The following is a 27,598-nucleotide window of genomic DNA, read 5'->3' on the forward strand; positions in this document are numbered from 1 at the left end:
GGCCCCTGCCACCCACGTGGGAGACCTGGATGGAGTTCCTGGCTCCTGGCTTCAGCCTGGACCCAGTCCAGGTCATCCTGGGCATTGGGAGAAACAAACCAGAGAGAGCTCTCTCTCGGCCTCTCAAATAAAATGAGTGACATGCATCTCAAGCCAGAGGGAGGGGTGGTGAGGAAGAATGGGACACACAGGATGGATCTGAAAGGGGTGGGGGTGCCTGACAGTGGTCACTGGGGCATCCGGTGAGTCACAGGCACTTGGGGCTCTCCCTGACAGTAGCATTTGGCATTTGGGGGCTGGAGGCGGGGGGTGGGAGGAGGAGAGAGCGAGCAAGCGAGCGAGCTGGTTCTTTCTCATATTCCTGGAGTCAGGTGGGTAGGGGTTCCCAGGACCCAGAGCAGGGGCCCAGCAGTGACTTTCAGATTCTGTGGCCTTTTCCTGTGATGATCTCAGCCAGAGCTGGCACCCTGGAGCCCGCCCTCAACACCCACCTGCCCATCCCCTAGGGACAAGTCTGCCTTAGCCCTGGCGCTGTCCTCCCCACAACCCTCCACCCCTTCCAAGGCTGGTGGTGCCCCACGCAGTGCTGCCACACAGTGACAACGGCCCCCACCCCACCCCACTGCTGACTCAGGCCTCGGCTCCAGCTGGAAACCCCTCCCTGCCCACCCTGGCCCGGCAGCCACCTGATGAACCGGATGAAGCATTCACCGGATGAACCCTGCACTGATGACGGGCGCACGGAAAGCAGGTGAGACAGGAAGTGGAACCAGAGCCAGCTGAGGACCAGGGGCCACGGGATGGACTGAGGACAGGTGAGAGGGCAGAGCCAAACTGCAGGATGATGGCGCTGAGGAGGACCCAGGAGAAAATGCAGACGGTACAGGTTGTCGCTCCCCCATTCGCGGAGGAACGACACAGGACCCTGCGCTGTTCTTTTGTCTGCTTGGCCCTTCCCAGGTTTGCTGCTGGTCCTTCCCGGGTTGGCTGCCGACCCCTCCACCTCCGTGGAGGGGCGGCTCCCCCTGCCACTTTCCCCGCTTCCGCGGAGGAGCGGCACACCGCCAGCCGGCTCTCTCGGGGGCTGCTCAGGTGTTCCTTCAGATGTTCCTGGTGCATGGTGTCTCTCTCCTCCTTTATAGTCCTCTTCCACCAATCCCAACTCTGCTACCCACGCTGAGCACGCTGCTCTCCTCCAATCAGGAGCAGGATCAGCTCCTGCAGGTCATCACTCAAGTTGGCGAGAGACAGCTGCATAGAAGCTGTTTACTCCTCTCCAAGTGCCATATTGTGGGAGAGCAGATGCATAGAATAAGTCTTAATTCCAGTAATTTAGTCTAGTCTCAGTTGCTCCCCACAACAGGTGAGCATGCAGGTAAGACACAGGTGAGGATGTTGCTAAGATCCCAAGGAGATACCCAGAGGAGGAGGAGGGCCCAGACACAGATGCAGAGAGAACACACCTGCAGAAGAGGCTATGCAGGTAGCAAAACAGGCGAGCGTACATCAGCATGCTGTTAAGACACAGGTGAGCTTACAGACAAGGATGTGGGCGGGCAGCCAGGTGAGGATGTAAAAAAGAAAAAAAATACACTCATGCAGTTGAGTGAGCAGGTTTCTGGGGGAGACTCCGGGAGCTCGCAGGTCAGGAGGCAGGTGAGTGAGGAGGTGAGGAAGGCACAGTGCTTGCTGGGCAGGAAGCAGAAGGGAGGGCAAGGAAAGATGGAGGTGGGAATTCAGGTGAGGGGGGAGGCGCAGGTGCACTGGGGCGGGTGCAGGGGAGGCAGCCCCTGGAGGGAATCCAGCCAGTAAGGACAGGAGAGCTTGCGGGTGGGAGGGAGCAGAGCGGCCGGCGAGTGATCCCTCCCTCCGCGCGAAGTGCAGACTGAGGGAGACAGGTGAAGTCTGTCTTTATTGGGGGGAACCCGCGGTGGGGGCGGGGTCAGTTGGGGCAGCCAAAGACGACCATGCTCTCGGCGAAGGCGTCCAGGTCCTCACAGTGTTTCTGGTTCTCCTCATCTTGGCATTCTTCCTTCTCGGGCCAAAACTCCACCCAGGTGTCCTTGCCGATGATGTAGCTGGTGCTGGGGGCGGGGCGGCAGGTCAGGCGGGGCCGGGGAGGCGGGGCCAGGAGGCGGGGCCGGGAGGCGGGGCCGGAGGGGGTGTGGGGGGCACGTGCGCGTGAGGGGCGGGCGCTCACTTGGGTTTCTCGCCCCACAGGTCGGAGGAGAGCCCCCACACGAGGTAGTGCTTCCCGTCCTTCAGCTTCAGCGCGTCTCTGCACTTGATGTGGCTGATGAACCGGCGCTGCTGCCCGGCCTGCACCTCGTCGGAGCCTGCGGTGGAGAGGGGAGGCGAGCTGAGCCGCGCCCAGGGAGCCCCAGGAGGAGGGCGGGACACGGGACAGGCTGAGGCTGACCTGACTTGATGGTGTTCTCCACGACCATTAGATACTCATCGAAGTCATCTGCCCGCTCCACCTGGACCAGCTTGGTCTTGTACACTGCCGAGGAGAGCGTGGCAGGTGGGTCACGGGCAGGTCGGCCACAGCAGGGCCACCCAGCCTGGAGTGGCACCTGCTCGTGTGACTCAAGCAGAGACGGGGGCTCACAGCCGGTCACATGATCACCTCCCGCACAGCCGCACTCAGAGGCATGCACACTGTGAGTTGCTGCGTGTACCTACAGTCTCACAGTCACATGTACAACCACGACTACAGCAAGAGACACCCATAGGTACAGCCATAGACACAACAGCTGCTCACAATGTACAGCCATCCAGACTCACACAGCCTGGCTACATGTACCGACAGTCTCACAGTCACAGGTACAACCACACACACAATGAGAACCTTCCCAAACTACAGCCATATATATAACTATCACTACTCCTATCCACATCACCCCCAAGCACTGTCTCACCCATACTCACACTCATGGACACACACACGACTTCAGTCGTCCACAACAGTCTTCCACACTTGAGCTACTCATAGGCACTGTCGTCCACAACCAGTCTTCTGTGGCTAGTTACTCACCACAGTCTCACACACAACCATGGCTGCACACACAGCCACGTCTATGTTACACTCACAGCTACAGCACAGCTACTCCCATCCAGTCACCCACAAACACTGCTTCCCACCAGGCACATACAACCACACACAGCCACAGTCCCTCACACAGTCACCAACAACCACTGCCTCACACACACTATACACAGTCCCTCACAGTGACAGCCTCACACAGTCACACACAACCACAGCCACTCACCAGCTAACACCTCAAAGACAACCAACCATAGCTACAGTCATGCACATGACAGCTACTCATAGTCACTCTCATCCATGCTCACAGCCTTGCATAACCACAACTGTGCCCACTGATGGCCTCACAGCCACATACACACACACACACACACATTTGCTCACATCCACTTTTCTCACACACTCGCCCCTACCAAGACCACTCATAACCATGGTTCCCCACACCATCACGGCCCCTGGCAACACATCCACGCATGCACATAAAACACTCAGCTACAACCACAGCCAGGAGCAGCCACACACAGCCGGTGGCCCACACGACCACCGCCACACCCACAGCCTTCAGTCTGACACAAACAACCAGAGCTGCACACACCACTGCTCACCCATGGCCACACAGGGCTGTGCCCCACTCACCATAGTCCACGCCTGGCTCGCAAGCCTTGTCCAGCCGGTCGTTCAGGGTGATCTTCTCATCCAGCTGCTGCATGAAGCAGTTCTCTGCAGAGTGGGGTTGCAGCCCTGGTCTACACCCATGGCCAGCCCTGGGGGTCTACCGCGCGGGCGCCCACCCCTTCCCGGCCCCAGGACGCCCACCCTCGGCACAGCGGCACATCTCCTTGTGACACAGCTTGCTCAGCATCCCGTCCTCTTTCTCCGGGTGGTAGAACTGGGTGCAGGTTTCCTCTGTGGGCAGAGGTGAGGCGGGAGAGCCATCAACATCAAACAGCCCAGAGAGCATGCATGCCAGGGAGGCTCAGACCTGGAGGTGCTGGGTCCCAACCCCCAGACCCCCGAGACCCTCAGGCCCTGAGACTTCAGGTCCAACTTGCAAATCCTCTTGACGCATAGACCCAAGCCCTCAGATCCTTGGGCCCTGGGACTCCGCCCAGCACCCCCCCCCCCAACTTCCTCATCTTCAAGACCTCAGGCCCTGGAAGTCCTTAAGCCCTCCAGTCACAGACTCCTGTGACCCACAGACTTCCAGCACTGCCTCCAAGGGCTCCGAGAATCTCAGCTCATGGATCACTGGGACCCTCAACTGTCTGGGGTTTGGGACCCTCGGACTCTTGAGATTCTTAGACTCCCTAGCCCTCAGGTCCCCGGGACCCTCAAACCCTGGGACGCTCAGATCCCCAACTTGCAAACCCTGTGACCCACAGATCCCAGCTCTGAGGGCCTTGGGTCCCCCAGCCCCTCAGGACTCTCAGCCCCCTGGCTGCTCACCCAGGTTGTAGTAGGAGTAGACCTTGACAGCTCCCGGCTGGATAAGCCCCACGTTGAAGTACTGGTGGACTTTGAAGGACAGGCATTCTTCCCGGGAGTGTGAGATCTGGGGGAAGCGGGAGGCTGCTCAGAGGCTGGTGTGGGAGGGAAGTCTAGGGAGCTGCAGGTGTGGCAGAGAAATGCAGGGGCCGAGGGGGAGGCTTCCGGGCGGTGGTGGTGGCAGGAGGGGCAGTCGGGAGTGGGTAGTCCAGCAAATGCATTTCCTCTTTCTCCTGGGCTTGAAGTTGGACTACGCTTATCATCGTCCCCCCAGCACACCCCTCAAGTGAGCTGTGACCAGGTGCCCGGACGCTGGCCCACGAATTGCTGTTTATGCCCATAAACTACCCCTCTCTCCCCTAACAATTCTGTCTTCTACTGGACAGCGTGGATTCTGCAGAGAACTCCAGGAGCCCATGGGTCGCAGAGCCACACGAGGGAAGGTGCCTGGATCCCCAAGGGACTGCATGGGGCGCACAGCTCCTTCCTGCCTTGAATTTCACCCACATGAGGAGCACAAGTCTCTCGTGTGGATGCCCAGCCCCCCCCCCCCTCTTGTTCGGCATTCTGTTTCCCTAGCTGGTGTTATTTCTCTGGTGTTGAGAGGCACTGAGAAGGACTGGATATGGGGATGGGAAGACAAAGGGGTGGGGGAAGAGAAAAAAAATTCATGGAGAAGAGAGCGAGAAAGCAAGAGCAGAGAACAAAACGGGGGCTGGAAACAGAGACCAAGGCAGGCTCTTCCTGTCCACTAACACACCCCGAAGACCAAAGCGGCCCTTCTGCAATGGCCGTTGCAGACTCCCTAGAGATGAGAAGTGGAAAACAAGGAGGATATGTATGGAAAACAAGGTTGCAGCATCAGTGGCAGAAAGCAAGGTACACAGACAGTGGTGATCCTGGGAGAGCCACCTGGCTTTATCAGCTCCATCCCCGTTACCCAGTAGCCCAGACCCCTGGCTTAGTGCTAGGTCAGGGGGGCAGGACAGGCCAGCCAGGTAAGGGTCATGGCACCCAGGGGAGAATGCAGCCTTACCTTGTCCAGGTAGATGATGAGGGTGTTCTTGTTGGAGAAGGCCTTGTTCAGTTCATACTTGGAGATGTATCTGTCTACACCAGTGCTCAGCTATGGAAAGACAGGAGCGGGGCTTGGGAAAAAAAAATCCTTCCCTGGGCTCCTTCTGGCCCTGCTGCCAAACCCCAGACTCCCTCCTCCCCTGAGCCCAGCCCCCCTGAGCCGTGCAGACCAGGTTGAGGTCATCTGTGTCAGGGACGAAGCCGGTCATCATGGATATATCGAGGATAGACATGGTGGCATCCTCGTCTCCCAGGTACCTGAACGGGGAAGGGAGAAAGGTGTGGGTCCCAGGGCGGGATTGGCCATGCCCTTGGGAGGCAGAGCTCAGGAGAAGATCGGCTGTCAGCCTGAGTTGGGCTCAGATCTCTCTCTGCTGCCCGCTCGCCACGTGATCCTCCCTCTGTGGCTGTTCCACCTGCCACTGCACGTTGCAAGTTATGGCAACAGAAGGCAAGCATTGTCCCACCTGCAGGACTCTCCAAAGGTGACTGACTGACAAGGGAAAAGCCAATGAAGTCAAAGCAGTTTTAAAGGTATAGCTGTCGGCATCGCCCTATGCCTTCATAGCTGGCAGGAGGGAGGAATGTAAAGGTCATAGAACCATCTGGAATCTCCTTCGTGGATGGTTCGGATCCCTTTGCACGGCCTCGGCTTGCTGTCAGGGCTGCAGTCTCAGAGCGCCACACAAAGCAGACTGCTCTGCCGTGTAGTGGATTTGGTCACGTGTCACTCATCTGTTACGTTCGGCGTGTGAACCTGTCAGAGTGCGCTGTCACAGAGCTACGTGGGACGGCCTCCTGCACACCCTGGGGATATGGCACAGCTCACAGCTCCCGGGCTACAGTCTGGGCAGCGTGCCATGGTCCTGAGTATCGTGGGCTGTCGTGATGCGACAGGAAGCTGTCGCTAGTGAGACAGGTGTGTTGACACCAGCAGCACCGCCAGCACCACTAACACATCGCACTGTGACGTCACTGGGTGACAGGAAGTGCTCACTGTGTGACAGGAACTGCTCACTTCTGGAACCACCTAGTGGTTATGATGGTAAGCCATCGCACACGGGACCCGCCACGGCTGCTGACCAATACGCCGTGACGATTATTCTTAGGCCAGTACTGAGAGGCAACTCAGAAAGCACACGGCTCCCAGTCGTAAAAAGTCTCCTAGAGACGGAGCGATGGCCAGGGTGGACCCCGACCACCTGGCGTCTCACCTGGTACAGATGTCCAGGATCATTGTGCTCTTAGCATCCTGCGGCTTCTTCACTAGAAACAAAGGAGACAGAACTGTGGGTGGGGGTGTCCCTGGGTCCTGGTTCACAAGGTGTGGGGTGGAGGGCTGGGCAGACATCAGCATACATGCAGGGGAAGGGGGACAGGCAGGGCCTTCGTTCCTTTTACCTGTCTCAGGGGCTGGTCTTATGTTGACCCTGAGGTCAAACTTCTTGCAGGTGACTTTGCCTTTGACCTTGGCGAAGTAGGTTGTCACCACCTGGTGAGATGAGGGGTGGGGAGACAAAGCGTCCACCTGTGGGCCTTGGGCCCCTGAGGACAGGGGAGGGGAGGGCCCTCCGGGGCACAGGGGCTGCACCCGGCAGGAGTGAGTCCACCTTCCTTACCGATAAGGTGCCTTGGCCTTTCCCTTGAGCTGTTAGCGTGAAACCCTGATTTTCCTTGGTCTGCAGAGAGAGGGGAGCAAGAAGAGGGGGCGCTGGGGCGCAGGCCTTGCCCCGGGCTGGTGCGGTCACCCGTCCTGCCCGGTGGCTCTGAGCAGAGCCTGGCCGGGGTGGCAGGTGTGAGGAGGGAGGCCTGGGCCCGGGAACTGTACCTCTTCTGACCGCAGGAGGCTGGCGGAATCCCAGACAATGCGGTGCTTGACCGGGGAGCTGCGGCTGGGCAGCTGGATGGACACCACCATGTTCAAGTCCTTGTGGTCAGGCACATCGGTTTGGTATTGGGCCAGAGCCTGGAACACCATGAAGGTGGCCTAGAACCCATGAGAGAGCGTGGTTAGAAGCCAGTGGGGGATGAGAGGTTCAGATCATGGCTGCTCCCCAAAACCGTGGCCCAGAACCCAACAGAGAGTGCATGTGTGTGGCAGGCAGTTGTTGGATACTGAGAATGCGTTCTGGAATTCTCTGGGTGAGAGGGGACCACGCCAGGACTTGGTGACAATCAGTTGGTGGCCTAGACCCTTGCAGAGAGTTCAGAGGTAACATCGGATGTCCTTAGACACTGGGGGCGTGTTCTAGAACTCTCCAAGGGCCAGACACTTAGACCAGGGCTTGAAGATGGTGAGAACATGTCCAGAAAGTTCAAGAGTCAGATTGAAGGTTAACAATGCTGAGAATGTGGTCTGGACCCACTGAAGGGAGAGTCTTACACCAGGGCCTAGAAAGCACCTAGAATGTACCTAGAACCTATTCATGAGAAAATGTAGAAAACTGAAGCCTGGGCACACCGAGCCTACGATTTAGAATACGACAGTGTGGGGGCCTGCGCTGTGGAGCAGCAGGTTAAGCCTCCATCTGGGGCGCCGGCATCCCATAAAGCCCCTGGTTCAAGTCCTGGCTGCTCCATTTCAGATCCAGCTCCCTGCTACTGGCCTGGAAAAACAGCAGAACATGGCCCAAATGCTTGGGCCTCCATACCCACATGGGAGACCTGGAAGAAGCTCCTGGATCCTGGTTTCAGCCTGGCCCAGCTCTGGCTGTTTTGGCCATTTGGGGAGTGACCTAGCAGATGGAAGATCCCTCTCTCTGTAACTCTGCCTCTCAAACAAGTAAATCAATCTTTGAAAAAAATACAAAGGTGTGACTAAGGCTGTGATATAAGAATGGGACCCTGATCCCACCAGGAAGGGCCCAGTGGGTGGTGGGGTGGGGGGCAGAGACCCAGCAGAGTCCTGGAGTAACCACAAGGCTGGTTGGGAACTCGCCAGTGAGACCAGGTGACACTGGGAAATAAGGAAGCCGAGGTCCGAACCTGGGACACGAGGACATGCCCGCGACACCAGGAGGGCGGGGAGGCTCCAGACACAGCTGGAACATTCCAAGTGGAGTCCAGAACCCACCCACGGGCTCCCAGCTAAGGGGAACTCATTTTCCCTCCTCCGCTCCCATCACCGCAGCTCAGGGGACAGAACCACCTCTCTGCGGGCCCCCGGGGGGGGGGGTACATGAGTCCGCTTGCCTGGGTCGAGCCGTAGCCACCGCCATAGTATCTCTGCTCGTTCAGCCAGCGCACAACCGGAGGCACCGAATCAAAGTCTCTGAGCAGCAGCAGGGCCAGGAGGGCGTAGGACGTGGCCTCCACGTTGTAGAGCCTCTGACCCGGCTCCTCCCAGCGGTTCTTTTCTGCAAGAAGGCGGCCCCCGTGCCCAGCACTCACTGCTCTGACCAGCCGGGGGCTGGCTCCGGGGGAGGTCAGAGGAAGACTAATTCTAGACTTCTGGGTGGGCGTTCAAGGTCATTGTCTATCTCCTGACTGCTGCCTCTCCCTCTGCCTTCACCAACTCTCTCTGCTAATGGAATGCTTGACGGACACTTACTGAATGAGGGATGCACCTGCTACAAACAGACCTGCTTGCGTGGTTTGCAACGGGCACATCTCAGACACACACAGCCCAGTTCAGCTTACGACTGGGCATCCCAGCCATTCGTCCTCCCTGCGGCCCCGCCACACTGCCCCTTACCTTTGGCTTTGCTCAGGAATTTGTTTAGGAATGCTCCCCGTAGCTTGTCCTGCTGGGCCAGGGCATAGCCAGCGATGGCCACACTGTAGGGTCTCTGCAGATTCATGTAATTGGCTGCAAGGAAGTCCCTTGATTTGTTGATGCTGGCTGCCAGGCTCTGTGAGAAAGAGGGTCACACAGGCCGGTCAGGTGGGCACTGCTTCCAGAGACAGCAGGTGAACGCCATCCGGGGACCAAGTCTCAGGCACTAGGATCCGTCCTGTCCTTTGATCTATCTGGTTTGCATCTGTTTCGGAGCTTCTGAGATGTTGTTGCCAACCCAAGCTGCCTTGTTGTTGAGTATCTGTGATGTAGCAGGTGTGGGTCACAACCCGGTGGTGTGCTGGTCAACAGTTAACAACCAGCTCTCTGGTGGGAGGGTTGGCATAGCCTTGGTTTATAAGGATTGCCAATTTTTCTGGGGAGCAAACATTGCCCTCCAGGGCCAACATCAAGCTACCAGTGTCCCTGAACAAAGGAAAGAGAGGCACCAAGGAGGTCGTTATAGGCTGAGCTGAGACAGACTCAGCACGCCGTGAGAACACCTCTCATGGGAACACCACCATCATCCTCTTCATCACCACCATCATCTTCATCTTCTCCGTCATCATCATGGCTCACACCTAACCCCATGCCGGTTACACATCCACTCACTCAACCTCCCAGCACCCCCTGAGATGAAAACATGGATGCTCTGAGAGGCTCAGTGATCCTTCCAAGCCCAACCTAGGCAGTGAGCGGCAGAGTCAGGATTCCAACCCGGCTTCCTGGAGGTGGAGGAAGACGAGACTTAGAGGGCTTGATGACTTCTAGGTGGTAAATACTTCCACTGTGACTGATGCAGCCTCCCACCAGGCGACAGAGACAGACAGACGGAGCTTGCGGTCATGGGAGCGGACAGCAGAATAACGAGGAAGTGATGAGTTTTGAGTGTGTCATGGAATTTATTTCACAGTAGGTGCAGACGATGTAATTTTCCCCGCGCTCGTTCAGTGACCAGCTTCCTGGGCTCTCACAGGTCGGTTCCACACACTCATGTCTTGGCCCTGTCACTCTGGTCCCACAGCCTGAGGGCCACCCCATTACCATGCTGCTATGTTGTAGCAGAAACCAACCCTTTTGTCTGTCTGGCTGCCTCGCCTACATCCTCTCCTCTCGTCTTCCATTGCATATGGCCACAATAGAAGCAGCCATCTTTGTTCCCCTGAGACCCACTTCCTTTCCGCAGCTGATTGGGCCAGATGCAATCACCTGACCCAGGCTGAGCCAATCAGAGTGTCTCCTGGGGAATTTGCACGTTCTAGCCTTGATGTGGCTGGTTCCTGTAAGGAAGGCAGCCATATTCTGCCCTACAGGTTGGATGTCAGGAAAAGCTCTACGTTTGGGCAAGAAGGGAATGAAAGACCCAGAGGGAAGGAGCAAAGCCTCCTGGTAGAGTCCCTCAGGCCACCTTCTTCTGTGCCCTCGATTGATCCTTGGACCCACATCTCCTGCTGAGGTCACACGTGTGTCATATCTGGGATGACTTTGGGAGTCTTAGAACCTTATTCCTATTTCACAGATGCACACACTGAGGCCTAAGGGGGGAAGTGCCTGAACATTAGGACCTGTCTGACCCCATAGCCCTGGCTAGATTTCCCTCCCTCCCTCCCTCTCATAAAATTTTCTCAGATTTGCAAGGTTAGAACCAGAAACCCCCCCAAGTCTGCCTTGGGTATCCGAGTCAGTGGCTCTGGCTTTGTTTCTCTCCTCATTGGCCCACTCCCCTCGCTCTCTTTCCTGGGATGCCAATGTGGGGCAAGCAGCTGGGTTGATGGGGAGCTACTGGGGTTCTCCCCTTGGAAAGCTACAAGTTAGCCCACTCTCCAAAGCCCAGGACAAAGCAACGGAGTCAGGAGCAGCTTCAGGAGCAAAACCAGAGGTAGAGGGGCCAGCAGGGAACCAGCAGGGCCCTGTCAGTTCCTGCCTGGGGCCCAGGACCCCCTTGAAAGTCTCCTGGAAGATACCTTGGCCGGAGGCCATAGCCTTAGGTGTAACTTTTCTCAAGAATTAATGTCCTGAGTTTTCTCTAAGCAGGAACGCAAAAGCACTGATCACGGGTGGGTGATGTGCCACGTCCTCAGGCTAACGTGCCTTTTGGGAACGAGCTTAAAGCTCTCTGCAAACAGCAAAGCAGCCCACAAGGAGCCCTCGGCTTTTCTCATCTGTGAACTGGGGCTCACACGAATCCATCACCTCCGGGGCGGTTACACGAAGCCCCTGGATGGGGGTCTTGGGTAGGTGCTCTGTGAGCATTAGGTGTTATCAGAGTGACCACGGTGGCTGTTGTGGCCCTTGGGAGGGCTGGAAACACCTTGAGGGTGACATCTGGATGGGCAGGGTGCGGGGACAAGGCGGGGGACACTCACGTTGACTTGCTCCTCGCAAATCTCTCTAGCCTCCTGCAGGGCGATGAGAACGAAGGCGGTGAGGGCCGCTTCCTTCTCGACAGAGTTCCGCTGGCCACCCTGGGATGGGGAGCAGGAAGCAAGGTGGGGGTTACCAAGGAGTCCGCACGTGACAGTCACCCCCAGTGCGGAGCCAGGAGGTCTGGGCAGGGCCGGGCCTCTTCCTGGTGTCCGAGTGCACAGAAGGGGAAACGTTTCTGTATTAGGGACTGTCCCTGTAATGAGAAACCTTCAAGTGCTATGCAGGAAAAGATCGTGGTGAGAATATGAGCCAGGCAGGGAGGTCGAGAAAGATACCCCTGGGGCATCTGTATTGCTGGAGCCATGACTTGAGAGGAGGAGCTGATTCTTCCAGATAGCAGCAGGAGGAGCAGGTGCAAAGGCCCCGGGACCTCCGATGTGGGATGCAGGCTCCTTACCCAGCATTGCAGCCACCCAGCTAAATGCCCACCCCTAGAAGGTGCATTTCTAACACGTTTATGCTGCTGGTGGCGGTGGTCCAAAGACACCAGCTACTCCAAGGAGGTCCCTGTTTAGGAGTCAAGGAGTGGCTCAAGCAGATTCAAAGTTGCCCCAGCAGCTCTGGGGTGAGAGCTGGGGTGGGGGTGGGGGTGGGAGGCCTGCAGGGTCTCCTGGCCAGGGAGGCGGGGAGAAGGGGAGAGCTTTGAGCAACTCCCTGGCAGCAGGAATAGGAGACGGATTCGGATGTGAGGGAGGGTCTCTGGGCATTGGCACGAATGAAACCCTTAACAGTTTCTGAATGAGGGGACCCTGTGTTTTCTCTCTGCCCTGGGCTGCACAGGCCTCTGGCGTTGGTGACATGGGCGTGACCGCCTGGGGTCATGTATCTCTCTGTCCTCCCTCCCACTGCAGCTGTGAATTGGGCAGGCAGATAGTGGCGTTTCCCTCCGCCTGGCCTCGCCCAGCAGCCCTCTGCCCACTCCTCCCGTGGCCCCGGCCTCTCACGATCATTTCTTGGTGTATCACAGGTGCGTCCTCCTGGAAGACACCATCCGGCTTCTGCTTCTCCATGATCAGCCACTTCACGGCCCCACACAGGACCTGGGAGTCGATGGCGATGAGGTTGACGGCCAGAGAGAAGACCTTGACCACATAGGCGGTCAGCCTGGGGGTGGACACTGAGCGTGAGCCTGCGGGCTCCGGGCTGCACGCTCGGTCAGCTACGAGAGGCTGGGCCTGGCCCTTCCTGGGACACAGCTGGTGCGTGCAGTCGGCGTCTAATGATGCTCAGGGTCCGAGGAGTCCTAGACCACTCCCCCATCCACCCAGAGTGCCTGGGGCCAGGGAGGGGCAAGGCCCAGGCCGGCCCAGAGACTCACCAGGTGCTGGGTGCCCTGTTCAGGAAGGCTGCATAGGCCGAGTTGGGTTGCTTGAAGGCCAGCTGCTGGGTGTAGCCTGCAGGGAGAGAGGGGGACCCCAAGGAGGGGTGGGGCCTGAGCAGAGGAGGTGGCTGCTGTGGGCTCACCAAGGAGGGCACAGGGGTGCTGCCAGGGGTGGGAAAGAGAAGGGGAGTGGGGGGGGGGCCCAGATTCCCAGGGGAACAAGAGAACCGGAGGGGTCTGGGGGCGTCAGTGGAGAGGGATCTCAGAGACAGCAAGGGGCTTAGAGAGAGGACAGGGCTTTGGAGAGGGAAGGGGAGTTAGGGGACGGGGGACCAGAGGAGTGGGAGGAGCTCTTAGAGGAAGGGTGTGGCCTTGACAAGAGTCTCAAGGGGGAGGGATCTCAGGGAGGAGGGGGTCTCAGAGGAGGAGGGGCCCCAGGGGAGGAATCTCAGAGGATATGGGGTCTCAAGCTAGGGGTCTGGCCCAGGAGGGGCACAGCGGGGTGGGGTCTCAGGGGAGGAGGAGTCCTGGGGGAGGAGGGGCAGGGTGGAGCAGGGTCTGGGGGAGGAGGGGTCCTGTGGGAGGAGGGGCTTGGCAGGGCAGGGTCTCATGGGAGGAGGGGCTTGGTGGGGCGGGGTCTGGGGGAGGAGGGGTCCTGGGGGAGGAGGGGCAGGGTGGAGCAGGGTCTTGGGGGAGGAGGGGCTCGGTGGGGCGGGGTCTCGTGGGAGGAGGGGTCCTGGGGGACGAGGGGCATGGTAGGGTGGGGTCTCAGGGGAGGAGGGGTCTGGCCAAGGAGGGGCTTGGTGGGGTGGGGTCTCAGGGGAGGAGGGGTCTGGCCAAGGAGGGGCACAGTGGGGTGGGGTCTCATGGGAGGAGGACTCCTGGGGGAGGAGGGGCAGGGTAGAGCAGGGTCTTGGGGGAGGAGGGGCTCGGTGGGGTGGGGTCTCAGGCGAGGAGGAGTCCTGGGGGAGGAGGGGCTTGGTGGGGTGGGGTCTTGTGGGAGGAGGGGTCCTGGGGGACGAGGGGCATGGTAGGGTGGGGTCTCAGGGGAGGAGGGGTCTGGCCAAGGAGGGGCACAGTGGGGTGGGGTCTCAGGGAGGAGGAGTCCTGGGGGAGGAGGGGCTTGGTGGGGCGGGGTCTCAGGGAGGAGGGGTCCTGGGGGAGGAGGGGCTTGGTGGGGCGGGGTCTGCGGGTGGCGCCCACCTTTCTTGATGAGCTCCAGTGCCTCCTGCCTCTTCTCCAGGGAGAACTTGTCCCACTGCTCGGTGTGGTCCAGGTAGTGCACGGCGATGACCGTGGGCGTCATGGCGATCATGTTCTGCTCCCCGCAGCCGGACGGCGTCACGATGAGGTGCTTCAGCCGCTCGCCGTCGATGGCATCCTCCGTCATCTGGGCCACGGGGGTCCCTGCAGCCGGGAGGGGTGACCCCGGGGGTGAGGAGGGACCCAAGGGGCCAGGGCAGGTGCGGGCTGGGAGGATGTGACTGGGGGAGGGAGGGGTCTGCCTTTGGGGGTGGGGGCTTCTGGTTCACAGTGAACCCTCCTCTTCAAGTCTCCCATTTCACCAGAGGAAAAATAATTCTAATAACAAGAGCCACAAATACCAACGACGGATCTTGCTTAGCGTTAGAGTCAGAGGGTCTTCAAAAAGTTCAGGGAAAGCTGACTTAAAAATTTTGGGCGGCTGGCGCCGTGGCTCACTAGGCTAATCCTCTGCCTTGCGGCGCTGGCACACCGGGTTCTAGTCCCGGTTGGGACACTGGATTCTGTCCCGGTTGCCCCTCTTCCAGGCCAGCTCTCTGCTGTGGCCTGGGAAGGCAGTGGAGGATGATCCAAGTACTTGGGCCCTGCACCCCATGGGAGACCAGGATAAGCACCTGGCTCCTGCCATCGGATCAGCATGGTGTGCTGGCTGCAGCGCACCGGCCGCGGCGGCCATTGGAGGGTGAACCAACGGCAAAGGAAGACCTTTCTCTCTGTCTCTCTCTCTCACTGTCCACTCTGCCTGTCAAAAAATTAAAAAAAAAAAATTTGGGGAAGGAGTGTTTTGACCCAGCGGTTAAGATGCCCGCAGCGCAGCCAGGTGTGACATCCAGCTGCCTGCTGATGCACACCCTGGGAGGCAGCAGGGGACGGCTGCCCTTGGGTCCCTGCCACCCATGAGGGAGGCCTGGAGGTGGTCTCTAGCTCCTGGCTTCTGCCTTTGCCCCGTCCTGGCCGTGGTGAGCGTTTGGGGAGTGAACCAGCAGATGTAGCTCTTTTGTCTCTCATAGAAGAAATCAGATGAGCTTGTTTTGGTGAAAAAAAAAAAATCTTTGGAACCCACACATAGTTTTTCCATCTTATACGTTTTTCACTAACTTGTGCTCATAGATTTCAGCAATTCTTTTGTATTGCTTTCAAATGTGCATTTTTTCTTATCGCTACTTACGATCATTTAGCAAAGTAAGAATGCACACTCCTCTGGACGTTTCTAGACAGCAGGTCCAAGAGGGGCTGCCCGGATGTGGAGGGGTGGTGAGGCACCGATGCAAGGAGATGGAGTTCAACCCCTTTCTGGGGGGTGGGCTCACAGCTCCCGGATTGCTGCCCGGGCCCCGTGAGCTCAGGGCTGAGGGCATCTCACCTTGCAGGAGGATTTTGGTCTCGGACTCGGTCCCTGGGACTTGGTCGCTGATATCCGCAGGAGGGATTTCCTCTTTCTGGACGCCCCCTACCGGGCAAGCGAGAGGCCTGAAGGTGGCTGGCCACCATGCCCAGGCTTCCCCCACAAGGAGAGAGACGTGCATGCCACCTGCTCTCCTCCTGCCCCACCCTCCTCTCGCCCCACCATGCCCAGGGCCGGCCTCACCCCCTCTCCTGCAGCTCACCCACCTTGGCCAAGGTTCTCTGGGTCCAGGGTTCGAACGGCCACAGTTTTGTTGATTGGCATTCCTTCAGGCTACTCAGCGTTGAGGAAGGGGAGAGGGAGGGGACATGGAAGGACACACAGAGGGTCAGTGGGGCGCTGTTCTGCAGTCACCCTGGCTCAGGTGTCGGGGCCTCTGACCTGGCTCATCACTCCTGTAGCTGTGTGACTCGGGGCCAGTTACTTAACCCCTCTGTGCCTTGTTTTCTTCCTTTGTAAGGAAAAAGTGGGGGCTGGCATTGTGGTACAGCAAGTTAAGCTGCTTCCTGTGGCTCTGCATCCCATACAGGTGCCGGTTCGAGCCCTGGCTGCTCCACTTCCAATCCAGTTCCCTGCTAATGCACCTGGGACAGCTTTGGAAGATGATCCAATGCTTGGGCCCCTGCACCCATGTGGGAGACCTGGAAGAAGCTCCTGGCTCCTGGCTTCTGATTAGCTCAGCTCAGCTCTGGCCATTGCGGTCATTTGGGGAGTGAACCAGTGGAATGGAGGACCTCTCTCTCTGGCTCTACCTCTCTCTCTAACTCTGTCTTTGAAATCAATAAAATAATTCTTTAAAAAAATGTAGCTGTACTATACACCATAATGGGGGCAGGTGTTTGTCCAAGCAGGCAATATGCCTCTTGGGACCCCCGCACCTGTGTCAGGGTCCTGGCCCCGGCTCCCTGCTAATGCAGACCCTGGGGAGCAGCAGTGATGGTTCAAGTGCTCGGGTCCCTGCCGCCAACATGGGAGACCCGGATGGAGCTCCTGGCTCCTGGCTCTGGCCCCAGCTGGGCGCCATGGTGGGCATTTGGAGAATGAACCGGAAGAAGGGAGACATTTGCCTGTGTCTCTGCCTCTCAGATAACAGAAGTCAACAAGTCATGTATAGAAAAAAACTATTGCGCTGAATTACTTTGCTTTTGACAGCGGAGGTTGTTAGGGTTCCTAAAATTCCACACCAGAGGCATGTCCGCTGCCTTATTCTAACCCGAGCTCTGCTTTCTGGAACGTCTATATTTTCCAGGTGGGACGCTGTGAGTCCTAATGTCCTAGAGCCTGAGTCTCCCACCTCTGGCACTGCCGTGCAGCAGGTTAAGCCACAGCTTGCAATGCCGGCACCTTGTGTCGGAGCACCAGTTTCAAGTTCTAGCTCTGCTCCACTAATACACCGGGAAGCAGCAGGTGATGGCCCAAGTGCTTGGGCTCCTGCCACCCTTGGGGGAGTCCAGGATGGAGCTCCTGGTTCCTGGATTTTGCCTGGTCCAGATCTGGCTGTTGCAGCCATTTAGGAGAGTGAACCAGCAGGTGGGAGATTATCTATCTATCTACCTACCTACCTACCTACCTACCTACCTACCTATTTATCTATCATCTAGCATCTATCTAGCATCTATCTATCTATCTATCTACCTACCTACCTACCTATTTATCTATTATCTACCACCTATCTAGCATCTATCTAGTATCTATCTATCTATCTATCTATCTATCTATCTATCATCTACCATCTATCTAGCATCTATCTATCTATCTATCTATCTATCTATCATTATTTCTATCCCTCTTACCCTTTCTCCATTGCTCTACCTTTCAAGTAAATAAATATTTTTTAAACACTTATTCATATACTTGCGAGGTAGAGTTACAGACATAGAGAGAGGGAAAGACAGAGAGAAAGACCTTCCATCTGCTGGTTCACTCCCCAGATGGCCACAACAGCCAGAGCTGGGCCCATCCGAAGCCAGGAGCCAGGAGCTTCTTCCAGGTCTCCCACGTGGGTGCAGGGGCCCAAGCACTCGGACCATCTTCCACTGCTTTCCCAGGCCATAAGCTGAGAGTCGGATGGGAAGTGGAGCAGCCGGGACACGAACTGGCACCCATATGGGATGCCGGCGCTGCAGGCAGAGGCTTAGCCCACTTAGGCCACTACGCCACAGCACGGGACCCTCAGGTAAACACATCTGTGAAGATGAAGCAGCACGGGCCAGGTGTTTTCCTTGAAGGACCAGGGGCCGCAGACGCCCCCCGAGGACTCACCACGACCTTCAGGGTCTTCTTGACGCCGTCGCTGATGAAGCGGTTGTAGACGGCGGCCTTGACCTCCACCTCCTGCAGGCCGATCTTGAGAGGCACGAGGACGTAGGGGATGGGCAGCGAGGACTTGGGCGGGATGGTCACAGTCTGCTGGTGGTTCTTCTTGGCGGTGGCCAGGCTGCAGAAGGCTGGGTTGTAGAGTAGTTCCACTCGTACCTGCCAGACAGAGAGAGGCGGGGCGCGTCACAGCAGGGCTGTGCACCGTGGACGCCCCCGCCAGCCCGCCAGACCGCCAGCCCGCCAGCCCGCCAGCCCGCCAGCCCACGCACCTTGAGGGAGTCGGACTCCCGGTAGTTGTAGAGGACGGCGCGGACTTCCACCTGCTCGTTGCGCACCACGGAGTAGGGCAGCCGCAGGTCGATGAAGAAGTCCTGCATCACCGTGACCTCGTAGGGGTCGGCCACGCAGATCCCTGCTTGGGCAGAGGCCAGAGGGGTGTCAAGGGCAGGGGGCACCTTGGATGCAAGTGCTTAGTTTGAGAAACTGCGTGGGGCCGCTGTGCTGTGGCGTATTGGGTAAAGCCACCGCCTGCGGTGCCAGCATCCCATATGGGTGCCGGTTCAAGTCCCAGCTGCTCCACTTCCGATCCAGCTTTGTGCTATGGCCTGGGAAAGCAGTGGACGATGGCCCAAGTGCTTGGGCCCCTGCACCTGCTTGGGAGACCAGGATGGAGCTCCTGGCTCCTGGTATTGGCCTGGCCCAGCCCTGTCCATTGCAGCTATTTGGAGAGTGAAGCAGTGGGTGAAGATCTCTCTCTCTCTCTCTCTCTCTCTCTAACTCTGCTTTTCAAATAAATAAAATGAATCTTTAAAAAAAACTTGGGGTTGGGGCCGGCACAGTGGGTTAACGCCCTGGCCTGAAGCACCGGCATCCCATAAGGGCACTGGTTCTAGTCACAGCTGCTTCTCTTCTGATCCAGCTCTCTGCTGTGGCCTGGGATAGCAGTGGAGGATGGCTCAAGTCCTTGGGCCCCTGCACCTGCATGGAAGACCCAGAAGAAGCTGGCTTCGGATGAGCTCAGCTCCGGCCGTTGCGGCCATCTGAGGAGTGAACCAGCAGATGGAAGACCTCTCTATCTCTCTTTCTCTCTGTAACTCTGTCTTTCAAATAAATAAAGTAAATCTAAAAAAAAAAAAACCTATCACATTTGGAGACCATGTCCCCCAGTCTGGCCTCTGAGGCCGTCACCTTCGCTCACCTTTCTTGTCGGACAAGCTCACGGCCAGGATCTCCCAGGTGGTGATGGAGTCTTTCAAAAACACATTCATGATCTTGGTGGAGATTCTGCAGGGGAGAGGGGATGAGGCTGGCAGGTGGAGGGGCGGGGCTTTGAGGGGGCACCGTGGGAAACCCAGGGCCTGTGTTCTCTAGGTGGGCTGTGCAGGGGAGAGGGGGATGAGTGTAGCAGGTGCAGGGGTGGGGCTTGGAGGGGCCACTGTGGGTAACCCAGGGCCTGCGTTCTCTAGGTGGGCTGTGCAGGGGAGAGGGGGATGAGGCTGGCAGGTGGAGGGGTGGGGCTTGGTGAGGGTACCATGGGTAACCCAGGTGTTCTCTAGGTGGGCTGTGCAGTGCACAGGGATTCAAGATGAGATAGGAGGCTTCAGGAGATCTCGGACAGTCTCCTCCCCCATCAGTGTCTCCTCCCACCTCAGACTGGGCCCTCCTCCGCCCTCAGAGTGGAGGAACATGGCAGGTATCGCAGCCTCACCCATTTTTCGCGGGTTCTTTGAACTCGTCGATGGTCCACAGCCAGCTCTCCGGGAAGTGGCTTCGGGAGACGATGTCTTCCTCCGGGATTATGTCCTCATCCAGGTCACCTGAGGGTCAGAGGTGGGTTCAGAGCAGACCCCCGCCCTGGCTGCCCCCAGAGGTGACCTCCTCAGGACGGAGACCCTCCAGGGCTGACCCCAGGGACGGCTGCCTCTGGGAGCCCCCCAGGGCTGGGGTCATGGTGCAGCAGGTGAAGTTGCTGCCTGCGACCCTGGCAGCCCCTATAAGTGCCAGTTCAGGTCCCGGCTGCTCCACTTCTGATCCAGCTCCCGCTGACGGCCTGGGAAGGCAGTGGAAGAAGGCCCATGTCCTTGGGCCCCTGCACCCATGTGGGAGACCCGGATGGAATTCTTGGCTGCTGGCTTCAGGCTGGCCCAGCCCTGACCATTGTGGCCATGTGGGGAGTGAATCAGCGGGTGAAAGTGCTCGCTCTCTCTTTCTCTCTCTCTCCCTCCTCTCTCTCTCTCTCTCTCTCTCCCCCCTCCCTCCTCTCTCTTTTTCTCTCTCCCTCTCTCTCTGCCTTCCAAACACATCTTCTAAAAACAACTAATTAGAGATTTTGTTTTACAACTATGTTGATCCAAAGATAGAATGCAGGCTGGGCAGCTGTCATTTTTCCCACTTGGATTTCCAGCAAAATGGAGACTTTTTCATGACCCCTGGGCACCTGCTCCCTATGACGGGCTCTGCCAGTCCCGAGGGCCAGCAGGTGCACTGAGGGCATCCCTCACCCTGCAGCAGACCTGTGAGGAGGAGGTGACCTCTAGAGTGTGGCTGGACACCGACAGCAAGTCTGGCCGGGCTGTCCTCACACACGACAGACAGCTGGGGCTCCAGGGCTCCTTAGCAACAGGGGAAGTGGGACTCCATAGGGTTATGAATCCACCTGTATTCCAGAACATTCCATGCAAGTGCCTTATGTGGATGAACAACGAAGCCCTTCTTTGAGCCACCGTTGGCTAAAGAAATTACACAATGCTGGGGGAAAATCGTATTCCTGTGGACACAGTCCCATCCCGAGAGGCCAGAGGCTTTGTGAACTTCTCCCCGAAGCCCTCAGACTGTCTCCTTTGGGTGAGAGAGAGGGTTTCAGATTTACTTAAAGTGAGCTTATGGCAACAGACATTTGTCTTTGCGCTGTGAGTGTGTGTCTGGCCCGGGATGTGTATGTGCTTTGTTTCATTCAGAACTGGATGGGTGAATGAATGAATGGGTGAGCACGTGTGGGCAGCGCTCTTTGGAGGCAACATGGAGAGGTTTCCTCTGCTGCAGGCTCAGCACCCATGGTGGCTTCCCACAGGCAGCCTGGCCGACTGCAAACTCCAGGCTGACTCGGGCTGGGCGGGGCTGATCCTCCCGGGCGGGAAACTGCTGTCTCCCCCATCAGACTAGGTTTCTCCTCCCTCAGACCTGAATCACCTGGCTTCTCCTACCTTCGAAGGTCTCCTCCTCCATCAGATAGGAGTGTCCTCTCCCCTCAGACAGGGGCTTCCTCCCCCTTCAGGCAGGGACCTTCTTCTCTCTGAGACAGGATCTTTCTCCCTCTCCCCCCTCAGACTGTGGCCTCCTCCCTCAGACAGGGACCCCCTCCTCCTTCATACTGTGGCCTCCTCCCTCAGACAGGGACCTCCTCTCTCCTTAGATTGTGGACTCCTCCCTCAGAGAGGGGCCTCCTCCCCCAGACAGGTACCCCCTCCTCCTTCATACTGTGGCTTCTCCCTCAGACAGGGACCTTCTCCCTGAGACAGGATCTTTCTCCTCGCCCTCCCCCCAGGCTGTAGCCTCCTCACTCAGACAGGGATCCCCTCCTCCCTCATACTGTGGCCTCCTCCCTCGGATAGGGACCCCCTCCCCCCTCAGACTGTGACCTCCTCCCTCAGTCAGGGACCCCTTCCCCCCTCACAGAGGGGCCTACTCGCCAGACAGGGACCTTCTTCTCCCTCAGACAGGATCCCCTCCCCCCTGACTGTGGCCTCCTCCCTCAGACAGGAACCCCCTCCCCCCTCAGTCAGGGACCTTCTCCCTGAGACAGGATCTTTCTTCTCGCCCCCCCTGACTGTGGCCTCCTCCCTCAGACAGGGACCCCCTCCTCCTTCATACTGTGGCCTCCTCCCTCAGACAGGGATCCCCTCTCCCCTTAGATTGTGGACTCTTCCCTCAGAGAGGGGCCTCCTCCCTCAGACAGGTACCCCCTCCTCCTTCATACTGTGGCCTCCTCCCTCAGTCAGGGACCCCTTCCCTCCTCAGATAGGGGCCTACCCCCCAGACAGGGACCTTCTCCCTCAGACAGGATCCCCTCCCCCCTCAGACTGTGGCCTCCTCCTTCAGACAGGAACCCCCTCCCCCCTCAGTCAGGGACCTTCTCCCTGAGACAGGATCTTTCTTCTTGTCCCCCCTCCCCCGAGACTGTGGCCTCCTCACTCAGACAGGGACCCTCTCCTCCCTCATACTGTGGCCTCCTCCCTCAGATAGGGACCCCCTCCCCCCTCAGACTGTGGCCTCCCTCCTCAGACAGGGACCCTTCCCCCTGGCTGTGGCCTCCCCCCTCAGACAGGGACCCTCCCCCTCAGACAGGGACCCGCCGCCCCGGGGTGGGGCACTCACTCCTGGCCAGGCCCAGGGGCCCGTCCCGCTGGTGCTGCTCGCGCAGCCGGGCCAGGTAGGTGCAGCAGTCCAGGAAGGCCTGCACGCACGCCTGGCCCAGGATGACGTAGCGCGCCCGCTGCTCGCACGAGAACTGCATGGGGTTGTCACGCATGCCGTCCTCACAGCACTTGCGCAGCTCCTTGCTGGTGTACTGGCCCACTGCGGGAACAGTGCCCACGGCGGGCGAGTCAGCGCCTGGAGCAGCAGCCACGCGGGGCAGACTCCCAGGGGGGACACCCCAGGGCCCCCACCCCCGCCCCCGCTGCCCTGAGTCTCCATCCTCCCGCCTCGGGCCGGGACCCACCTTTGTCCATCCTCTTCTCCGTGAGCTGCACGGAGCGGCGGCGGCGGGCGGCCGGCTTGGGGCACTCCAGCTCTACGGGGCAAGGCCAAGCACCAGCTAAAGGAAGCCCAGCTGCGTACCCTTGGCTCCCTCCCCACGACGGCCGCGGGCAGGGATGGGGCGATTCCCGTCTGCCGCCCCAAGAGAAGCTGAGGCCCCGAGGAAGCAGCGAGCTTGGCGCTGGAGGCAGGACTTGAACCCCAGCCCCTGCGGTTCCCAGGCCCCGCCCCTCTGTGCAGAGGCCGCCTCACCCTTCCTCTGCTCCGTCTGCAGGCCCTTGCTGGTCTTGAAAGCCAGGCCAGCGTCCGTGAAGACGCCCGCGTAGTCCTTGCCGCTGCCTGGGGTGCAGCCGATGTCCGCCTTCTCCACCACGTCCCAGATCTGGGGGTGCGGGAGGCCGCAGTGTCCCCCTTTGATTCTGCCCCAGCCCCGCCCACCCACACTGCACCCCACTCCTGACCACGCCCCTCCCCACAGCCCTTTCCAACCAAGTCCATTCTGTTCCCAATCCCCCACCCCAACCTGCATTTTCAAACCTATCCCAACCCCATTCCCGGCTCCCCCTGCATCCCCGGCCACATCCCGCCAAGCCCACTTCCGGTCCCAGGGCTCTACAACCTAGCATGTCCACCTCCATGTCCACTTGGGTGACTGGAGCCACACCCACCCTGAACCCCCTAGCATGAGCCCTCGGCTGTCCCCTGGTCTCCACCTCCACTTGCACCCAGGCCGCTCCAACCTCAACCCCTGCCCCCGCACCCCCAGCCCCGGGAGCCCCCCGAGGCCACGCACCTTGCTCTGAGTGAGCCTGTTCTTCTTGTTTAGCACGAACACACCCTTGTCCACGGCCACCAGCCCCACTCGCGCCCCGCGGTCGCCCTCCAGCTTGAGCGTCATCTGCTGCCCGGGCAGGGGCTGCTGGCCATCCCGACCGCCGCCTTTCACCACCAGCTGTGTGCAGGTTGCGGGAGGGAGCAGGCGTCAGCCCCGCGAGGGCCTCCCAGGAGGCAGGAGGTCCCGGGGTGGCTGGGGGCAGGGGGGCTCACCGTGCCCACGCACGAGTCCTTGACGTCCACCCACACCGAGTCGGCCACCACCTCACTCTGGCCGCCGGCACCGGTCAGCGTGTAGTAGGCCACGAGGCGGAAGGAAGGCAGGAAATCTGGGGTGATGGTCAGGGGCAACACCACCAGGTCCTGGCCGGGCTCGCGCAGCTGGCGGCCTGCCCTCAGCAGCCTGCCTTTGTTCATGATCTGGGGTGGGGGGGTCAGGGGAAGCTGCTGTCAGCCCGGGAGGGTGCGAGCCGGCCTTGGGGAGCGAGCGGGAGGGTCCCCGGGGGCCGCCCACCAGGTAGGTGTAGTAGTGGATCTGGGCGTCCAGGCCGCGGTCAGTGCGCAGGTGGAAGTTGACGTGCAGCGACTCCCCGGGCTTGAGCTCCGTGCGTGGCACCGACAGGTGCAGGTAGTTGTTGGAGTTGTGCAGTGTGCTGTAGGCCTGGGCCTGCATGGTCCTGGAGGCCTGCCGAGCCTCGGGGATGCCCTCCTTCTTCGTGCGCACCTGCGGGTGGGCGGGCGGGGTAGTAGGGGAGGGGTTGGGGCGTGTGGCCCACTGTGCCCTAGCCGCTGGCTCCTGGGGCTGTGTGGTGCACGCACGGGGCGACATTAGGGAGCCTGAGTGCAGGATCGTCTTAAACTAGCTGCGGTTTGATTGAATCACAGGGGTGGGGGAGACACAGAGAGAGGAGAAAAGGGAGGAAGAGGATGAAGAAGAGGGGGAAAAAGAGGAGGAGGAGAAAGAGGAGGAGGGGGAGGAGGAAGAAAAGGAGAAGGAGAAGGGAGGAGGAAGAAGAGGAGAAGGAGAAGGGAGGAAGTGGGGGGAAAGAGAAGGAGGGAGAAGGGGGAGGAGGAGGAGAGGGAGGAGGGGGAGGAGGAGGGGGGAGGAGGAAGAGGAGGAGGGGGAGGAGGAAGAGGAGGAGGGGGAGGAGGGAGGATGGGGAGGAGGAGGAGGTAGGAGGAAGAGGAGGAGGGGGAGGAGGGAGGAGGGGGAGGAGGAGGGGAGGACTAGGAAGAGGAGGAGAGGGAGGAGAGAAGAGTGGGGGAAGAAGAGGAGGAGGGGAGGAGGAGGAAGAGGAGAAGGAGAAGGAGAAGGGAGGAGGAGGGGGGAGGAGGAGGAGGGAGAAGGTGGGGGAAAAGAGGAGGAGGGAGGAGGGGGAGGAGGAGGTGAGGAGGGAGGAGGGGGAGGAGGAGGAGGGAGGAGAGGGGAGGAGGAGGAGGGGGAGGATTAGGAAGAGGAGGAGAGGGAGGAGAGAAGAGTGGGGGAAGAAGAGGAGGAGGGGGAGGAGGAGGAAGAGGAGAAGGAGAAGGAGAAGGGAGGAGGAGGGGGGAGGAGGAGGAGGGAGAAGGTGGGGGAAAAGAGGAGGGAGGAGGGGGAGGAGGAGGTGAGGAGGGAGGAGGGGGAGGAGGAGGAGGGAGGAGGGGGGAGGAGGAGGGGGAGGAGGGAGGAGAGGGGAGGGGGAGGAGGGGGAGGATTAGGAAGAGGAGGAGGGGGAGGAGAGAAGAGTGGGGGAAGAAGAGGAGGAGGGGGAGGAGGAGGAGGAGGAGAGGGAGGAGGGAGAGGAGGGGGAGGGAGGGAGGGGAGGGGCTCGGAGGCGCTGCTGCAGGAGGCGGCAGGTGGGCCGGCTCACCGTGATGCTCAGGGGCTGCCGGCTGTTGGGTGTGTTGACGCTCAGCTTGGCCACGCCGTCGTCCTGGGTCAGGGACTGCGCGTCTGAGCCCTGGGTCACCACAGGCACGCGGCGGGCCGGGGAGCCGTCAGGGTTGGTCACAAACACCTGGGCCAGGAGGAGGCGGTCAGGGGGATGCAGAGGCGTGGTCAGCGCTCCAGGTGGAGGAGTGGAGCCCCCCAGGTCTCACCATGAGGTCGAAGGGCATGGCGGGCTTGAAGTACTTGGGTGTCTTGGTGAAGTGGATCTGGTAGGGGGAGGTCACGATGGGGATCCCGGTGCGCTCCGCCTCCACCATGTCGCTGCCTGAAGGGACCAGCCGTGAGGACCAGGCCACATGCCTCAGGCTGGATCTCACCTTCACACAGGGCCTCCTCCCTCAGTCTTAGCCTCACCCCTCAGACAGGGCCTCCCCCCTCAGACTTGGCCTCCCCCCTCAGACCTGGCCTCCTCCCTCAGACTCGGCCATTCCTCCCCCCCCCCGAGCCGGGCCTCACCTGAGTGCAGGATGACGGTGGCCGACACATACAGGGACTTCCCCACCAGGGCCTCGGGCTGGGACGGCTGCACCCCATCAAGCAGCACCTGTCGGCTCAGCACCGCCTCGCCACTGCCATCCTCGATCTGGTGGAGGATGGGGAGAGAGGAGGGGTGTGGCGGGTGGGGGCTAAGAGCAGGCAGGGCCCCCCGGGAGAGAGAAGGGGTGTGGTGGGAGGGACTCAGAGCAGGCAGGGCCCTGGGGAAGAGAGAGGAGGGATATGGTGGGAGGGGGCTCAAGAGCAGGTAGGGCCCGGGGAGAGAGGAGGGGGTGTGATGGGAGGGGGCTCAGTGCAGGCAGGGCTCTGGGGAGGGAGGAGGGGTGTGGTGGGAGGGGCTCAGAGCAGGCAGGGACCCCCTGGGAGAGAGAAGGGGTGTGGTGGGAGGGGGCTCAGCACAGGCAGGGCCCTGGGGATTGAGGAGGGGTGTGGCGGGAGGAGCTCAGAGCAGGCAGGACCCCCTGGGAGAGAGGAGGGATGTGGGAGGAGGGGGCTCAAGAGCAGACAGGGCCCTGGGGAGAGAGGAGGGGTGTGGTGGGAGGGGGCTCAGCGCAGGCAGGACCCCCTGGGAGAGAGGAGGGATGTGGGAGGAGGGGGCTCAAGAGCAGACAGGGCCCTGGGGAGGGAGGAGGGGTGTGGTGGGAGGGGGCTCAGAGCAGGCAGGGCCCTGGGGAGGGAGGAGGGGTGTGGTGGGAGGGGGCTCAGAGGCGGGGCCCTGCAGGTACCACAATGCGGGTGAGAGACTGAGCCAACGAAATCCTCTGGTCGCCATCCTGGACGCCGAAGATGACAAAGGCGGTGCCGTCCACGTTCTTGCCGTACAGGAACCTGGGAGGCCAGGAGCAAGTCAGGCCCCTGCCACCCTCATCCCTGCCCCCGGCCCCGGCCCCTGACCCGCAGGCCTGGCTCCCCCGGCCTCCCCTCACCTGCCCTGCTCCTCACCTGGCCGTGATGCTGACCTCCAGGCCCTGCGGGTCATCGATGTAGTAGAATTTCTCCGCAGGCTCCAGGATGACCTCGAAGCTGGGCAGCACTGGGGTGCGAGACGTCGTTGGGGGGGTGGGTGTGGGGTCCCAGAGCCCCGGGCACCCCCTGCCGCCCCGCGCTGCCCGCCCTTACCGTACTCTTTCACCTCGAACTCGCTGGAGAAGACCTGGTGCGGGGAGTGTTCGTAGTAGGCCTGGATCTTCCACTGCCCCATGCTGTCAGGGAGGCGGGCGGTGGTCTGGCTGGGCCTCCCTGGGGAGCCCCCCACCCGCCCTTCTCGCACCCCCAGCCCCTCCCAGGCCCCCTCCTCCTGGACGGCCCCGCCTACTTGACCAGCTCCGGAATGGTCCAAGACAAGGCCAGGATTCCATACTGGTTGTGGGAAGACAGGGTGTCCCGCTTGATGGTGACGCCGTCAGGGTTCTGTGGGGAAGGAGGGGGGGATAAAGTGGGTTCGGTCCCCCGGCGCCACCCCG

At 60.0% G+C, this 27,598-nt stretch overlaps 1 protein-coding gene across 1 annotated transcript in view; it reads right to left on the minus strand.

Annotated features, from left to right (window-relative positions):
• Nucleotides 1-1,893: 1,893 nt before the first annotated feature.
• C3 (complement C3) overlaps nucleotides 1,894-27,598 on the minus strand; it is a 28,180-nt gene continuing 2,475 nt past the window's right edge. Inside the window, exons 5-41 of the mRNA XM_070059509.1 lie at nucleotides 27,451-27,545; nucleotides 27,255-27,337; nucleotides 27,078-27,168; nucleotides 26,861-26,963; nucleotides 26,097-26,223; nucleotides 25,790-25,905; nucleotides 25,561-25,707; nucleotides 24,225-24,434; nucleotides 23,924-24,130; nucleotides 23,670-23,828; nucleotides 23,129-23,258; nucleotides 22,839-22,910; nucleotides 22,493-22,693; nucleotides 19,827-19,935; nucleotides 19,317-19,402; nucleotides 18,388-18,530; nucleotides 18,062-18,274; nucleotides 16,006-16,072; nucleotides 15,758-15,844; nucleotides 14,335-14,538; nucleotides 13,129-13,204; nucleotides 12,755-12,914; nucleotides 11,750-11,848; nucleotides 9,303-9,459; nucleotides 8,801-8,964; nucleotides 7,437-7,595; nucleotides 7,228-7,287; nucleotides 7,010-7,100; nucleotides 6,823-6,874; nucleotides 5,779-5,866; nucleotides 5,568-5,657; nucleotides 4,493-4,598; nucleotides 3,863-3,952; nucleotides 3,683-3,766; nucleotides 2,420-2,503; nucleotides 2,201-2,336; nucleotides 1,894-2,084 (exon numbers count right to left, since the gene is read on the minus strand). Coding sequence (XP_069915610.1) covers nucleotides 1,943-2,084; nucleotides 2,201-2,336; nucleotides 2,420-2,503; nucleotides 3,683-3,766; nucleotides 3,863-3,952; nucleotides 4,493-4,598; nucleotides 5,568-5,657; nucleotides 5,779-5,866; nucleotides 6,823-6,874; nucleotides 7,010-7,100; nucleotides 7,228-7,287; nucleotides 7,437-7,595; nucleotides 8,801-8,964; nucleotides 9,303-9,459; nucleotides 11,750-11,848; nucleotides 12,755-12,914; nucleotides 13,129-13,204; nucleotides 14,335-14,538; nucleotides 15,758-15,844; nucleotides 16,006-16,072; nucleotides 18,062-18,274; nucleotides 18,388-18,530; nucleotides 19,317-19,402; nucleotides 19,827-19,935; nucleotides 22,493-22,693; nucleotides 22,839-22,910; nucleotides 23,129-23,258; nucleotides 23,670-23,828; nucleotides 23,924-24,130; nucleotides 24,225-24,434; nucleotides 25,561-25,707; nucleotides 25,790-25,905; nucleotides 26,097-26,223; nucleotides 26,861-26,963; nucleotides 27,078-27,168; nucleotides 27,255-27,337; nucleotides 27,451-27,545 — 4,488 coding nt within the window. The 3' untranslated portion in view covers nucleotides 1,894-1,942. The remainder of the gene's footprint in view (nucleotides 2,085-2,200; nucleotides 2,337-2,419; nucleotides 2,504-3,682; nucleotides 3,767-3,862; nucleotides 3,953-4,492; nucleotides 4,599-5,567; nucleotides 5,658-5,778; nucleotides 5,867-6,822; nucleotides 6,875-7,009; nucleotides 7,101-7,227; nucleotides 7,288-7,436; nucleotides 7,596-8,800; nucleotides 8,965-9,302; nucleotides 9,460-11,749; nucleotides 11,849-12,754; nucleotides 12,915-13,128; nucleotides 13,205-14,334; nucleotides 14,539-15,757; nucleotides 15,845-16,005; nucleotides 16,073-18,061; nucleotides 18,275-18,387; nucleotides 18,531-19,316; nucleotides 19,403-19,826; nucleotides 19,936-22,492; nucleotides 22,694-22,838; nucleotides 22,911-23,128; nucleotides 23,259-23,669; nucleotides 23,829-23,923; nucleotides 24,131-24,224; nucleotides 24,435-25,560; nucleotides 25,708-25,789; nucleotides 25,906-26,096; nucleotides 26,224-26,860; nucleotides 26,964-27,077; nucleotides 27,169-27,254; nucleotides 27,338-27,450; nucleotides 27,546-27,598) is intronic.

This window comes from Oryctolagus cuniculus, chromosome 16, assembly GCF_964237555.1.
Source record: "Oryctolagus cuniculus chromosome 16, mOryCun1.1, whole genome shotgun sequence".
Classification (NCBI taxonomy): domain Eukaryota; kingdom Metazoa; phylum Chordata; class Mammalia; order Lagomorpha; family Leporidae; genus Oryctolagus; species Oryctolagus cuniculus.